The sequence below is a fragment of the Dipodomys merriami genome, unplaced genomic scaffold (assembly GCF_024711535.1).
Source record: "Dipodomys merriami isolate MVZ:Mamm:240054 unplaced genomic scaffold, mDipMer1.0.p SCAF_70, whole genome shotgun sequence".
Lineage (NCBI taxonomy): Eukaryota > Metazoa > Chordata > Mammalia > Rodentia > Heteromyidae > Dipodomys > Dipodomys merriami.
The window spans coordinates 6,203,643-6,218,664 of record NW_027206291.1 but is presented as its reverse complement, the minus strand read 5'-3'; the positions used below and the strand labels follow the sequence as shown (position 1 = coordinate 6,218,664).

The window sequence follows — 15,022 nt, the reverse complement described above, 5'->3', positions numbered from 1 at the left end:
AGCTCCTTTTTCTCTGACTTCCTGTTCTTCAGGCCTTGAATGACTGGATGAGGCCCAACCACTTCGAGGGACCTATTGTTTTACCCAATCTACTGGTTCAAAAGTGATGTTTGGGGGATGGGAAGGTGGCTCAGTAGTAGAAAGCTTGCCTTGCATGCATGAGGCCCTGGGTTCGATTCCTCAGCACCACATAAGCAAAAAGAAAAAAGCTGGAAGTGGTGCTGTGGCTCAAGTGATAGAGCGCTAGCCTTGAGCTGAAGAGCTGAGGGACAGCACCCAGGCCCAGAGTTCAGGCCCCACGATCCGATTCCAAAACAAAACAAAACAAAAAGTGATTTTTGGTTAAGTATCTGGTCACCCAATGACTTGTTCCTTGATGATTACAGACGCTTTAGGCACAGTACAAAGTACCTGAGAACCAAACCTGCTCTGATGGATGTAGGAGGAAACATTTTGTTATTCATTAAAAAGAACAAAGTGAGTGCTGAGGGAGAAAATTCTCTTAAGATACTTCAGTGAGCAAAGCAAGTCTCAGAATAATTATGTGGGATACCACGCCACCTTCTGTGTGTGCGTTGTTGTGGGGCCTGAATTATGGGCCTGGGCGCTGTCCCTCGGCTCTTCAGCTCAAGTCTGGCGCTTTACCACTTGAGCCAAGCACCACTTCCGGCTTTTTCTGTTTATGTGGTGCTGAGAAATCAAACCCAGGGCTTTGTGCATACAAGGCAAGCGCTCCACCGCGGAGTCACCTCCCAGTCTGCCTGCACCTTATGTTGGAGTTAAATGTATTTGCAATTATGCACCTATGCGAAGTTCAGAGAGGAAGCACGAGATGCACCGCTGCACGTCGTGTTGAGAAGAAGAGGCGGGGAACTTGCCCATCTCTTGGAATCGCGGGTGTTCGTGGGGAAGCCCAGGATTTAGATCTACACTATGTGAGTGATTTTACAGGCATATCAAATGAAGAGAAGCAGTCGAAAACTTGGCTTAAAGCATGCTTTGTCTGTCCCAAGAAAAATGCACACTTTGATCTCCACCTGATCCCTAAGAAGAGTGTGTGTGTGGGGGGGGGGTCGTTTAAGACACGCCCCCAGAGGCTTGCCCAGTCAGACCTGAGCGCGCAGCCCCGGGCGGCCGCGGCCCGCGGAGCGCGAGGGGCGCCCTTCGCGGAGCCGCCGCCCTTGCGGGCCAGACCTTTATACTGGCAGCGGTCACATTTACTTTAAAAGAGAAAACGTGCGTGCAACGAAGACAGCGCAGAAGGAAGCGTGCCTGACGCGGGCTCCCGCCGGCTCGCGACCCAGGTACCCAGCTCGCACGCGGCAGCGCCTGCGCGCACAGGCCTGCGCCTCCTTTCCCCCCCCCCCCCGTCCCCCCGCCGACGCGTTTTTGGGCACTTCCGGGGCGGAGCTCTAAAGAGCGGAAGTGCCGTGTGGCGGCGCGGCGGGGGCGGGAGGCGGCCGCGGCGGGCACGGATCTTCGGCCGCCGGAGGAGCGCGGGCCGGCCGTGGAGTTTAGCGTACGCGGGCGTTCGGTTCGTCTCGCGGCCATGAACCTGGAGCCTCTGCGGAAGCGCGTCCGGCAGTATCTGGATCAGGTGCGTGGCAGGCCTGGCGCGGGGTGGTCACGTCCACCGAGCAGCTGCGAGTCCCTGAAGGGAGGCCCCCAGGTGGGGGTCCGGAGACGTGGGGTGCGGGTTAGCGTGGGGGCCCGGGGACGTGGAGGTCCGGGGACGTGGGGTGCGAGTCAGCGTGGGGGGCCAGGGACTTGGGGTTCCGGGGACGTGGGGTGCGAGTCAGCATGGGGGGCCAAGGACTTGGGGTTCCGGGGATGTGGGGTGCGGGTCAGCGTGGGGGGCCAAGGACTTGGGGTTCCGGGGACGTGGGGTGCGAGTCAGCATGGGGGGCCAGGGACTTGGGGTTCCGGGGACGTGGGTGCGGGTCAGCGTGGGGGGCCAGGGGCTTGGGGATCCGGAGATGTGGGGTGCGGGTCAGTGTAGGGGGCCAGGGACTTGGGGGTCCTCGGACGTCGGGTGCAGGTCAGTGTGGGGGCCAGGGACTTGGGGGTCCGGGACGTGGGGTGCGGGTCAGCGTGGGGTTCGGGGACATGGAGTGCGGGTCAGTGTGGGGGCCCGGGGATTTGCTGGACGGGGCCGGGTGGGGGCCCCGGAGACTTTGGGACGGTTCAGGGAGGGGACGGGGGGGGGGGAGACGGGGTGGGTGGGCGGCCCGGGGGTGTACGGGAGGGGGTGGCATGTCCAGGAACGCCGGAGAGAGCTGGGGGCCGGGGCCTCACGGGGGACCTGGAGACTGCGGAGGAGGGGGGCGGGGCCGGGGACCGCGGGGGCCGGGGCCTCACGGAGGATCCAGGAATGTGCGGGGGGCCGGGGCCTCACAGGGGACCTGGGACTGCGGGGGGTGGGGGGAAGCCGGGGACTGCGGGGCCTCACGGAGGACTCGGGGATGTGCGGGGGGCGGGGACCGCGGGGGCTGGGGCCTCACTGGGGACCTGGGGATGGACAGGGGGCTGGGGCCTCACAGGGAGGCGGGCAGGGGATGGGCGGGGGACCGGGGCCTCACTGGGGACTCAGGGATGTGCGGGAGGGGGGTGGCAGGTCCAGGCGCACAGGCGAGCCCGGACTGCTCCCTCTGGTGGGCCCCACGGAGGCCCCGTTGGGGAGCAGCGCTGGCTGCAGCCTTGGAATCTGCCTGGACGAACGCTTCCAAGAGATGAGGCTGTGGCTTTTATTAGCCAAATGGAGAGAATGAACTTGTCGGTACTCTGGGAGGACAGCAAGGAGGACTTCAGACAGTCACCACGGTCCAGTGTGATCCCATTTTCTCCAATCATTGAGAGTTAGATAGAGTAGGGAGGGGAATACACAAAACAAAATGACAGATATTGAAATCGATGCCAGGTGACGTGACCAGGTGTTTGCAGCACTCTGGTTCGAGGGTACTCACCAGAAGGCGCTTCACTGTTAGTTCTGAGTCTTTCTTTGGCACTAAGCTGTGGAGAGACATCATGAGCTTGTTTGCCACCATCCTGGCACTTACTTGCTCTGAACGGATTTATGTGCAGTTCATCTGTGTGTCAGCCCTGTTCTGGGAAACGAGACAGAACTCATAGAAAGAACCCAATGTATGAACCCCAGACTGACACTGTCTGAGACCAACTTAAGAGTGACTTTCATTGTCATCTGCCTTTTTGTTGAAGTGGCTAGAGTAGGTAGCTTTCCCCTGGTCAGTGACAGTTAATAGTTATGTACATTTTTGAGTGTTATGGAAGTTACAAGGAAGGTATTTGTTCTCCTATTAAGCAGATCTACATTAGCATGTATTAACAACTTATTGAAGGTGTCATATAAATGCCAGCACAGGAAGTGCTAATGATTAGAATTGCAAAATACTGCAAAATAATTTAAATTATCCATTGTTCAAACCCCACAACTTATCCCTAAAAAAACTGTCTTCAAGAGTGGTACATATAAAGATCTTAGTAATTTTTTATCCTTGTGCTAAAACTTACCCAGCTGAGCTGTAAGATAAGAGATGATTAATAGACCCCCTATTACACAAGAGGACTTATAAGGAAATGTGAAAACAAAGGCAATTACCCCTTCTTTTTTTTTTTTTTTTTTTGATACAGCAACAGTATCAAAGTGCTCTTTTTTGGGCAGACAAAGTAGCTTCGCTCTCTCATGGTGAGTGACAAATAATTTTTTTCCTAATCTTTAAAAATCTTTATTTCAATTTACACCTTTGACCACCTGTATAATTTTACCCTTTAGAGGAGCCCCAGGATGTTTATTGGTTGGCTCAGTGTCTCTACCTAACAGCGCAATATCACAGAGCAGCCCATGCACTTCGGTCTCGAAAATTAGACAAAGTAAGTACGGTAATTGTGTAAACTTAAGGGCATTCAATGTTGTGTGAAGAAAAAAAGTCATTAGGTTGGTATTTTAGGTGTGTGTCCTATTTATGTCAGGTTTTAAACAATTCAATTTTGGGGGGCTGGAAAGGTGGTTCAGTGGTAGAATGCTTGCCTTGCATGCATGAAGCCCTGGGTTTGATTCCTCAGCACCACATAAACAGAAAAAAGCCGCAAGTGGTGCTGGGGCTCAAATGGTAGAACACTAGCCTTGAGCTGAAGAGCTGAAGGACACATCTAGGCTCAGAGTTCAGGTACCACAACCAACAAAAAAAAAAAAAATTCAATTTTTCTTGAATGTGAAGAGAAATTTCTTTCTTTCTTTCTTTCTTTCTTTTTTTTTTGGCTGAATCTGGGGGTTGAACTCAGGGCCTGGGCGCTCTCCCTGAGCTTTTTTTTTGCTCAAGGCTAGCATTCTACCACTTGATCCACAGCGCCACTTCTGGCTTTTTCTGGGTAGTTTATTGTAGATAAGAGTCCCACAGACTTTCCTACCTAAGCTGGCTTTAAACCTCAGATCAGGATTATAGGCAGGAGCCACTGGTGCCCAGCTGGGAAAATTTCTTTCTTATTCCTAATCTTAGTCATTTTTTTTCCTTCACTTTCTCCATCCCATCTTGTTACTAAGTTGTGGAAATTTTTTTTCTGTTGTTAGTATTTGTTTACTTGTTTCGAGATCAGATCTCATTACCTTGCATAGGATAGTCATGACCTCTGGGGCTTAAGAGATCCTGTCTGCCTCAGCTTCCTGAATAGCTGGGATTATAGGTGCCCACAACCATACCTGACTTGAAGATTCTGTGTAGCTCCAAAATTTTGGCCATTCTTTTACATTCCTTACGACTAATGCAAGCCAGGCCTTCAATCTGTCTTTTCTGTTAGAGCCTATCTCCTTGCTTCCTCTTCTCCAGTAATTTTTTCTTACTAACTTATACCCAGTTCCATCTTATTAACTATCAAAGGACTAGTTTCCTAAAACAGTTTTGATTATATCTGTAAAATTATTCAGTGATTTAATTCTCCCTACAGGGTAATAGACACCTGAGGCCCACACTGCCATTGATAGATACAGCACACGTTTCTAGTCATGTTGCACTCTAATTCCTGGACATGCAGCAAGTATTTTCACTGCAATGTCTGTCCACCTCTGCACTGATCTCCTGCAGATGCTTCCTTCAGCTGGCTAGTATACTGCTTATGTTCTTCTTTCATGATGTGTTGTGCTGTTTGTGTCTCCCCTTGCTGTGACTTGAGGCAGGTTCTTACTCCTTTTTGAATCCTTGATGTTTGGTAAACAGTAAGTTCATGAGAATATGGACTAAAAAGAGTAGGATTTTATAGTTTTCTTATAAAGTAAAAGTACATATTATACTAACTACTTTTTAAATAACCTCTTTCTTAGTTGTATGAAGCTTGTCGTTACCTTGCAGCTAGATGCCATGTAAGTATAATACTCAATTTTCTTTTTATTTGGCTTACGTTAGATTAACCAAACCTTGTGAATCCCTCATGTCTATGACAGGTTCTTTAGTATCATTTTGCTCTAAAAAAAATCAATTCTTACCAGGCGCTGGTAGCTCATGACTGTAAGCCTAGCTACTCAGGAGGCTGAGATCTGAGGATCACAGTTCAAAGCCAGCCTGGGCCTTAAAAACCAGAAGTGGCTCTGTGGCTCAAGTGATAGAGTGCCAGCCTTGAGCTGAAGAGCTGAGGGGACAGCGCACAGGCCCATAGTTTAAGCCACAGGACCGACAAAAAAAAAAAAAAAATCAATTCTTCTGATGTGCAGAAAGTTGTACCTTAGATACATAAATTGGCTGTAATTGTAATTGTCACTCTATTTTTTGGTCAGGTCATGGGGCCTGAACTCTGGGCCTGGGCGCTGTCCCTCAGCTCTTCAAGGCTAGCACTCTACCTCTTGAGCCACAGCACCACTTCTGGTTATCTGAGTGATTTATTGGAGATAAGAGTCTCATGGACTTTCTGTCCCGGGCTGGCTTTGAACTGAGATCCTTAGATCTCAGCCTCCTGAGTAGCTAGGAGTATAGGAATGAGCCACTGACACCTGGCTAATTGTTACCTTTTTAAAATCTATAAGTCACAGGTAATGGATGCTATTTCTGTTTTCTTCTATGTAGTATGCTGCAAAAGAACACCAGCAGGCTCTTGATATTCTTGATATGGAGGAACCAATTAACAAAAGACTCTTTGAGAAATACTTGAAGGATGAAAGTGGCTTGAAAGACCCCTCCAATGACTGGGAAATGTCACCATCCTCAGTGAGTAATGTTCGTTTGCCTCAGTAATTCAGCAGTGGGAAATGACAAGATACATAGCAAAGACAAATTACCTTCTGTGTGTATGTTCATTAAAACAGTTATGGTTGCCATCTTATTCATCTTTCTCTCCAAGAACCCAACTGAGACTTTTCTAAGTATGCATAGGTTGTAACCTCTAAAGCTAACCTCTGAAACTGCATCACAATAGGCTGATCCATGACCTTGTTTCCCAGGTTCCATGTCCCACAGATGGAACCATCTTTCTTTTTTTCTGTGTTCCTGTAGTGTTTAGACCTACCCAAAGAAACTTTGGTTAGCTTAAATTGTTTCTGGGAAATGGTCTGGTGTTACTGTTTACTAGATAGTGCATTGTTGTGTTATTTAAATGACTATACCTCATATTTCCATGAAACTGCATTTGTGTGTGTGTGTGTGTGTGTGTATTGTGTGTATGTAACTTTATGGATTCTAAGTGTTCCTTTCCTTCCTTCTTTCCTTCTTATTATCAATTAACTTACATACCTAAGATACACATTAATTTTTCTATTAAATGCATATTAAGTTGGGAGCTGATGGTTCACATCAGTAGTCCTAGCTACTCAGGAGACTTGAGATTGGAAAGATAGCAGGAAAATCCTTGAGACTCCATTTCCAAAATAATCAGAAAAACCTGGACTGGACACATGGCTGAAGTGAGTATAAGCGGAGCAAGCAAGCACGGCCCTGAGTTTAAACCCCAGTGCTGGTCAAAAAAGAAAAACAAAAATGCATCTGTGGGGAGTTTTGGTATTATTTTTTTGGACCTTTTATCCATTAACTCCATGCTATGAGATGACATAATTTACTTATTTTGCCTTGTTTGTGAAATTACTAAGATTCTCATAATGTCCATTAATATATTTTATTCTGTGTGTGTGTGTGTAAGAGAGAGAGGGAGAGAGAGACAGAGACAGATGGAGAATTGAAGTCAGGGCCTTGTAGTTATTACAAATTCTCCATTACTTGAGCCATCACCTGTCATCCTGATTTTCAGGTAAGATCTCTTTTTCCCAGACTGGCCTCCCAACTGCAATCCTCCTCCTTTGTCTTGAATACATGAGACTACAGGCATTTGCCACACACTTGGCTCATTTTTGAGATAGGCTTTCACATAATTTTTCTCTGATTGGTTTTGCTTCCTAGTAGCTGGGATTTTAGGTATGCCCCACCAAGTCTTGCCAAGTTTGAAATTTTCAATTTATGAATTTTCCTTGTTTCTGTCTTAGTTTTAGCTGCCCACCCTTGAATCATCTTTGGACTTCGTTCTGGTTTCCTGAGGTTTGGGGGGCTAGAATGTGTGTTGGACCCCATGTCCTGTTAGTGGTGATAGTTGGCCAGTAAGAGGTACTCAAGTTCCTGTCCTATAAGCAAGATTTAATTCCCATTTTACAAGTGAGAAAAGGAGACTGAAGCTAAAACAGATTAAATCATCCAGAGTCACACATAAGCCTCAGGGCTGGAATTAAATTTCGGGTGTTGGGTACTAGCAGACCTTGACTCTGACCCGTGACTTAATGCTGACTCAGACTCACTGCCAGTCTCTGTCATTGTGTTTCCTGTTATACACTCTCTTACATTTGATTTTACATAACGTGTCCTCTTGTCTCATAAGGCATTACCCTGTTGTGGGCAAAATAATTAATGAACCTAGGTGCCATTGACTTGTATACTTTCTGGAAAAGAGTGGTCAGAGTTCATTAAGAAACTTCTGCTTAGTGGGTGCTGGTGGCTCATGCCTGTAATCCTAGCTACTCAGGAGGCTGAGATCTGAGGTTGAGGTTCAAAGTCACCCTGGGCAGGAAAGTCCTTGATACTCTCATCTCTAATTAACCACCAGAAAACTAGAAATGGCGCTGTGGCTCAAGTGGTAAAGCACTCGCCCAGAGTTCAAACCCCATAACTGACCAAAAAAAAAAAAAAAAAAAAAAGGGAACTTCCGCTTTACTTTTGTGTTTCTGTTAATTTATACTAAGCTTAGTTTAATAATAGTTTTATGCATACTAAAATAGTTTAATAGTAGTAAAAATTCATTTTAATAATATATAGCTTTTTTTTTTTTTTTTTTTTTTTTGGGTCCGGTCGTGGGGCCTGAACTCTGGGCCTGGGCGCTGTCCCTCAGCTCTTCAGCTCAAGGCTAGCGCTCTATACCACTTGAGCCACAGCGCCACTTCCAGCTTTTTTCTTATGTGGTGCTGAGGAATTGAACCCAGGGCCTCAGGCTTGCAAGGCAAGTGCTCTACCACTGAGCCACCTTCCCAGCCCAATATATAGCTTTTAATCAAAAATTTGTTTTGACATTATATATGGCTCTCATTTTTCCAACAGATAAAGAGTTCCATTTGTCTTCTGCGAGGGAAGATATATGATGCTCTAGATAACCGAACCCTAGCTACCTACAGTTATAAAGAAGCTTTGAAGCTTGATGTCTACTGTTTTGAAGCATTTGATCTTTTAACATCACACCACATGTTAACAGCACAAGAAGGTATTTTTACATTAGCATAATTAATATTATTTGTTTTCCTGTGGAATATGTATAATCAAAAGCAGGCTATCTACAGATTTAAATAGAATTTACTTTCTATTTCTTTTCTTTTTTTTGGCCAGTCTTGGGGCTCAAACTCTGGGCCTACCTTACTGTCTTTGAGTTCTGTTTTGCACAAGGCTAGTGCTTTATCACTTGAGCCTCAGTGATACTTCGGGCTTTTTCTGTGATTAATTGCAGATAAAGAGTCTCATAAGGCTTTCCTGCCCAGGCTGTCTTGGAACTGCAGTCCTGAGATCTCAGTGGCCTGAGTAGCTAGGATTGCAACTAACCTCAGTGTTTTCAAATGTGAAACAATGTTGCAAAATATAAATTGTGTTGTGCCTTTTGCTCTCATAATCTTTAGGAATTGTGGTTTCATGAAATTATCTCTGAGCTATGATTTAAACATCTGAGTCAGGGTTCAATCTGACTATACTTTTAAGTCCCCAAGGACTCAAAGTCTAGAACCCAACTTGAGATTGGTTCTGCCAGAATCTCAGGAAGCAGGACTCTAATAACAAATGATTGAAAGCCCCCAAATGATTCTCATATACAATAAGAACTAAGTGTCACTGACTACTAGGTATGGTAGTAGCAAGGTGAAGTGGGTTATCAAGAGAATAGCAGGAACTGGGCTTGTTGAATGATACTCAAAACTATTTTAACCTCCTGTAGTAGTTCTGGACCACGTGGTTATTGTCAGTATCTGGAGACTTTGGTTGTCGTAACTTTAGGGTGGAAAAGAAGGATGGGAAGTTGCTGCTTTCATATAGCAGGTAGAGGTAGAAGGTACTTCTAAACACTGCTGTATGCCCAGGACACTCCAGCCTATACAGCATTGGTGCATACATCATCAGTGTTGAGGACCATGGTTTTCAGTATGGCTGATGACAGGGACCTGGAAGTTTTTCTTGACTCAATCCTCCCACTGGTAGCCACAGTATCGGCTTTTCCTAGTTCATTTTCATGTCTTATTTCCTTTTGAATAGATTTGTTTTGACCAAGAACTATTAAAGAAGTATTTTCAGTTGCTGGTTTTCCTCATAAATAAGACTTTTCTTTTCTCACCATTTTTAAGAAAAAGAACTTCTTGAGTCACTTCCTCTTAGCAAGCTTTGTACTGAAGAACAGGAATTACTACGATTTCTATTTGAGAACAAGCTTAAAAAGGTAAGGAGAAACTATTTTCTTTATGTAAATATTTCTTCCATTAAATTTGGTCCTTATTTGTTTATTAGATTGGGTTTGGGGTTTTTATTTTTTTTAACTTAATGAGGATCGAACTCAGTGGCTTTTTTCTTGTTAGACAGGCTTTCTACCACTTGAGCCATGGCTCCAGCCCCCTTTTACCTTTGTTTTCTTGTTTTCTGTTTTTTGTTTTAGACACTAGACTTTTTACTCTACATACCTAAGGATTTCAGCCTAAGGTGGGTCAACAAATAGTTCTGAAACAATAGATCTTTAATTTACCTACCCTGGCTGGTAGATTATGTCCTAGAGGTACCTTGGTTATTTTCAAGGTAGAGTCTCACCATATGTCCGGCTTGGTCAGAGCTATAATCCTCCTACTTAGGGTATTTCCTGTGGCTCTGAGGATAACAAGTACACACTAATGTGCCAGTTATTGTGCTTCCTCTGTAGCTGGAATACCAGATATTTGCCAGCAGGCCCTGCCATTGATGAGGTCTTATAAACATTTATGGTTGGGCTGGCCTTGAACACAATCTGCCTCCTGAGTAACTAGGATAACAGTTTGAGTCACTGAGCCCAACTTACTGAGTTAAAAACAAAATAATTTAGAAGGTTTGCAGAAATATATTACTTAAAATTTATGGTAAGATTCCTAAAAAGGTTCCCAAGAACTCCTAATGCTAAAAAGTTTATTCTTAGATAAGCAGGTTGACATTGCATGAAAATGAGGGTTTTGCTTTGTGTTTTATATGCATCCTTCTTGTGAAAGAACTTCCCGCTTTGGAATTTTGTGATGAAATTGAAATGACAGTTAAATTTGAAAAGAGTACTGATGGAATTGGAAGTAAAGCAAGTTTTCAGGGACTTACATATGTCCTATGAGCTCCTGAGACTTGGTATACATTGAATCTACCTTTTGATTTGCCCATTGAGTTTATGTTTAAATTTTTCTGTTTCAGTATAATAAGCCTAGTGAAACTGTCATCCCTGAGTCTGTAAATGGCTTGCAAGAAAATCTGGATATGGTAGTGTCCTTAGCTGAGAGACACTATTATAATTGTGATTTTAAGATGTGCTACAAACTTACTTCTGCGTAAGTATAATCATTGTTTTTTGTGTAGTCAGGTCAAACCTGTGAGATTCATGGATATATTCTCTGAGTAATCTTTAGCTGGTGATAGTTTAAGTTACTTTTACCATTGACAGATCATCAGACTAGTCAGCTATATTAGGCAGTTTACAGACACATGTACTCACATATATGGGGTTACTGATTTGAGAGGGATATATATCCCTCTTCCCAGTCGAGATAATTTTGAGAATTTGAAAATACTGTTTTGGCACTATTTTATAAAATTCAGCATTTATTTTATTGATTGATCCGTTTGTGTGTATGCGTCGATATTGGGCCTTGAACTCAAGGCCTTGTGTTCTTGTTCAGCTTTTTTGCTTATGGCTGGTACTTTACCATTTGAACCACATCTGTCACTTCCAGTTTTTTCTGAACAACTGAAGCTACAAATATCTTGCATTTGTTTACCTAGCCTGGCTTCAGACCACACTTCTCAGATCTCAGCCTCCCGAGTAGTCAGGACTATAGATGTAAGTCACTGGCACCTGGCAAAATTTATCTTTTTTTTTTTTTTGAGGTCCGGTCGTGGGGCCTAAACTCTGGGCCTAGACACTGTCCCTCAGCTCTTCAGCTCAAGGCTAGTGCTCTACCACTTGAGCCACAGCGCCACTTCCGGCTTTTTTCTTTTTGCGTATGTGGTGCTAAGGAATCGAACCCAGCGCCTCATGCATGCAAGGCAAGCGCTCTACCACTGAGCCACCTTCCCAGCCCCATAATTTATCATTTTATAATGTGGAAAATAATATAGTCCTGGGGACTCTGGATGCTTGGCCTGGCATACCCATTAGTATCTTCTGGATACTTCATCAAAGTATGGTGCGGGGGTGGGGGGGATAGGAGGTGGAAGAGAGTCTTGGTCATTAAAAATGTTTGAAATCACAAAAATTTAACAGGCAAGTACTTAATGACCTATTTAATATTTTATCCTTTTAAATAGGCTATTTTATGTATTTTATGTATTATGTATTTAAAGTTGTTACAAAAAAAAACCTAGTGCTTACTTTTTATTCCTTCCAAATAAGCAAATTTCCTCATCCTTTATTTTGTTGTTTTTTAACTGAAAGTAGTTATATTGTGTGTATAGCTGGCTATCATGTGTGTTATCTCCTGTTGCTTTTAGGTGGTAATGTGTTGCTTTCATTTTCAGTGTAATGGAAAAAGATCCTTTCCATGCAAATTGTTTGCCTGTACATATAGGGACCCTTGTGGAATTGAATAAGGCAAATGGTAAGAATTTCTTATAAAACAATTTATAAGACAAAAAGAAAATTCCATAACTTCGTTATAGTAATTCTGAAACTTTGTTCCATAAGTCCTAGATAGGACTTGAAATTGCAGTTAACAGATGATAGAGCTCTGTATTGCAAGTAACAGCTAGGGAAGGAAAGTTTCATCAAAGAACCAGCAACCTATATTTCCCGACAGATCATATTTCTGTAGCCCTGCTTCCTGTTTCCTTTTCTTAAATGTAATTTGTAGATCAAAGTGTGTGAGCTTTAGCGGGGTGCCGGTGGCGCACACCTATGATCCTAGCTACTCAGGAAGCTGAGATCTGAGGATCACTGTTCAAAGCCAGACCAGGCAAGGAAGTCCATGAGACTCTTATCTCCAGTAAAACACCAGAAAACTGGAAGTGGCACTATGGTTCAAGTGGTAGAGCACTAGCCTTGAGTTGAAGAGCTGAGGCCAAGTTCAAGCCCCATGACATAAAAAAAAAGAAAATAGAAAAAGGATGTGAACTTTAGTGACTGTCAGTTTTTAACCTACCCCTCTACCCATTTGTAAATCCCTTAGGAAAGTGGATATAACAGATGTCACACTATTTGGAGATTTTTGAGGCAACAGTTTGATGATATTGTTGTTTTGTGCCAGCTTTCGGGCTTGAACTCAAGGCCTGGGCACTGTCCCTGAGCTTTTTTGTTCAAAGCTAGCACACTACCACTTGGAACAACAACTGCATTTCCAGCTATTTGGTAGTTAATTGGAGTAAGGGTCTCACTGAGTTTCCTGCCTAGATTGGCTTTTTGTTGTTGTTGGTCAGTTGTGGGGCTTGAACTCTGGGCTTGGGCCCTGTCCCTCAGCTCTTCAACTAAAGGCAAGTGCTCTACCACTTGAGCCACAGTTCCCCTTCCTGTTTTCTGAGTGGTTTATTGGAGATAAGAGTCTCTTGGACTTTCCTGCCTGAGCTGGCTTTGAACTGTGATCCTCACATATCAGCCTTCTGAGTAGGATTACTGATGTGAGCCACTCTCAGCTTTCTGGATTGGCTTTGAACCATGATCCTCATATTTCAGCCTTCTGAGAAGCCAGGATTACATACATGAGCCACTGGTGCCTAGTTAGGAACAGATTTTTTAAAGAAATACTGCTCCACATCTTAACATTTCATAACATTTAGTTGTATCCTTCAATCTTTAAAAACCTGAACAGTAAGTTCTGTCATGGAGGGGAGAAAATCCAAGTACCCCAACTCCAGATTCCTGCTTCTCCCTGGTCTGAATCACCAGCATTGGGACTCTTAGAAGATTGGTGGAAATGTAGACTCTCCACTGAATCCAGTGTCTATATGTAGGACATGTGCTCATGAAATGCTAGAGCTTACATATTTCCTTTTTATTTTTTATTTTATTTTTTATGTGGTACTGAGGAATTGAACCCAGGGCCTCATGCATGCTAGGCAAGCACTCTACCACTAAGCCACATTCCTAGCCCTTTACATACTGCTTAAGAAGAAATAATCTCACTCGCTTGATAAACTGGAAGTACTTTGGCTAGTTTGGTAGTGAGTGACTAAAAAGCTACATTCCTAGCCCTTTACATATGCTTAAGAAGAAATAAATCTTGATAAACTGGAAGTACTTTGGCTAGTTTGGTAGTGAGTGACTAAAATGCTTTAGTCCTTGCCTGTGGCATAAGAGACACGAAATTGGTACTTAGCAAGAACATTTGTTGCACCTTAAGTACTCCGTTGGGGTCATTTCTTCCCATGTGGCCTACCACATGCCTTTCATTCAGTTTTCTAGTTACTCACAAAATGCTTAGAGCCACTATTAGTCTAGGGAGAAGTGTCTGCCAGATAAGATTTCTTTATTTCATGAAGTAAATGAGTTTTGTACCTAGAAGGGAAAGAATGTATTGGATTATTGCCGTGAGAAAAATTTTGCTTGATTGATTAGAGTTATAACTAGCTCAGACTTTAAATGGCATTTGATATGAATGTTTTTTCTTTTTTCCCTAATACAGAACTTTTCTATCTTTCTCACAAACTGGTGGATTTATATCCTAGTAATCCTGTAAGTAATAAAATCTTTTTTCTTAGGTGAACTTTAAGAAAAGCCTTAGTGTTTAGACAGTTTATGTTTAAGTTCAAGCAAATAAGATTTTATTTGAGGGGCTGGGAAGGTGGCTCAGTGGTAGAGTGCTTGCCTTGCATGCATGAGGCCCTGGGTTCGATTCCTCAGCACCACATAAAAAGAAACAAGCCAGAAGTGGTGCTGTGGCTCAAGTGGTAGGGCACTAGCCTTGAGCTGAAGAGCTGAGGGACAGCGCCCAGGCCCAGAGTTCAGCCCCCACAACTGGCAAAAAAAAAAAAAAAAGAAAGATTTTATTTGAAAGTATTGGGGCAAAAATTTCCTAGTGCTTAAGATTATAGAGAACAGCATTTTTTTTCATTACATTATGATAGTTTTTTATTGTGCCAAAGTAATAATACAGACAAAATCTTTTTATGATTACAGATATTATTCATGCTTTTTATTTTAAAATACTTAATGTATAGAAATACAAAATTCTGAATAAAATTCTTACCATGACCGTCACATGCCAAACTCTCCTAAAGAATGTAATTATTGAGTAGGCTCTTGGGTGGCCTGTGTAAGACCCTATGAAATTGGGTCTAGATAAGAATGGACAACTCAGAATGGA

The 15,022-nt window shown here is 43.6% G+C and overlaps 1 protein-coding gene and 1 long non-coding RNA gene across 3 annotated transcripts in view; one reads left to right on the top strand and one right to left on the bottom strand.

Annotated features, from left to right (window-relative positions):
* The first annotated feature begins 1,454 nt into the window (after positions 1 to 1,454).
* LOC138817544 (cell division cycle protein 16 homolog) overlaps positions 1,455 to 15,022 on the top strand; it is a 35,405-nt gene continuing 21,837 nt past the window's right edge. Inside the window, exons 1-10 of one of the 2 annotated variants that reach the window (XM_070008000.1) lie at positions 1,455 to 1,597; positions 3,649 to 3,703; positions 3,791 to 3,888; positions 5,333 to 5,371; positions 6,069 to 6,209; positions 8,574 to 8,733; positions 9,854 to 9,945; positions 10,926 to 11,059; positions 12,246 to 12,325; positions 14,342 to 14,391. In XM_070008000.1, coding sequence (XP_069864101.1) covers positions 1,550 to 1,597; positions 3,649 to 3,703; positions 3,791 to 3,888; positions 5,333 to 5,371; positions 6,069 to 6,209; positions 8,574 to 8,733; positions 9,854 to 9,945; positions 10,926 to 11,059; positions 12,246 to 12,325; positions 14,342 to 14,391 — 897 coding nt within the window. In that variant the 5' untranslated portion in view covers positions 1,455 to 1,549. The remainder of the gene's footprint in view (positions 1,598 to 3,648; positions 3,704 to 3,790; positions 3,889 to 5,332; positions 5,372 to 6,068; positions 6,210 to 8,573; positions 8,734 to 9,853; positions 9,946 to 10,925; positions 11,060 to 12,245; positions 12,326 to 14,341; positions 14,392 to 15,022) is intronic. The other variant, XM_070008001.1, reaches the window with a different exon arrangement.
* Positions 2,743 to 6,361, bottom strand: LOC138817545 (uncharacterized). Its single transcript, XR_011368901.1, has 3 exons — positions 6,281 to 6,361; positions 2,964 to 3,104; positions 2,743 to 2,840 (listed from the first exon to the last, which is right to left on the bottom strand). It is a non-coding gene; the product is annotated as an uncharacterized lncRNA (long non-coding RNA).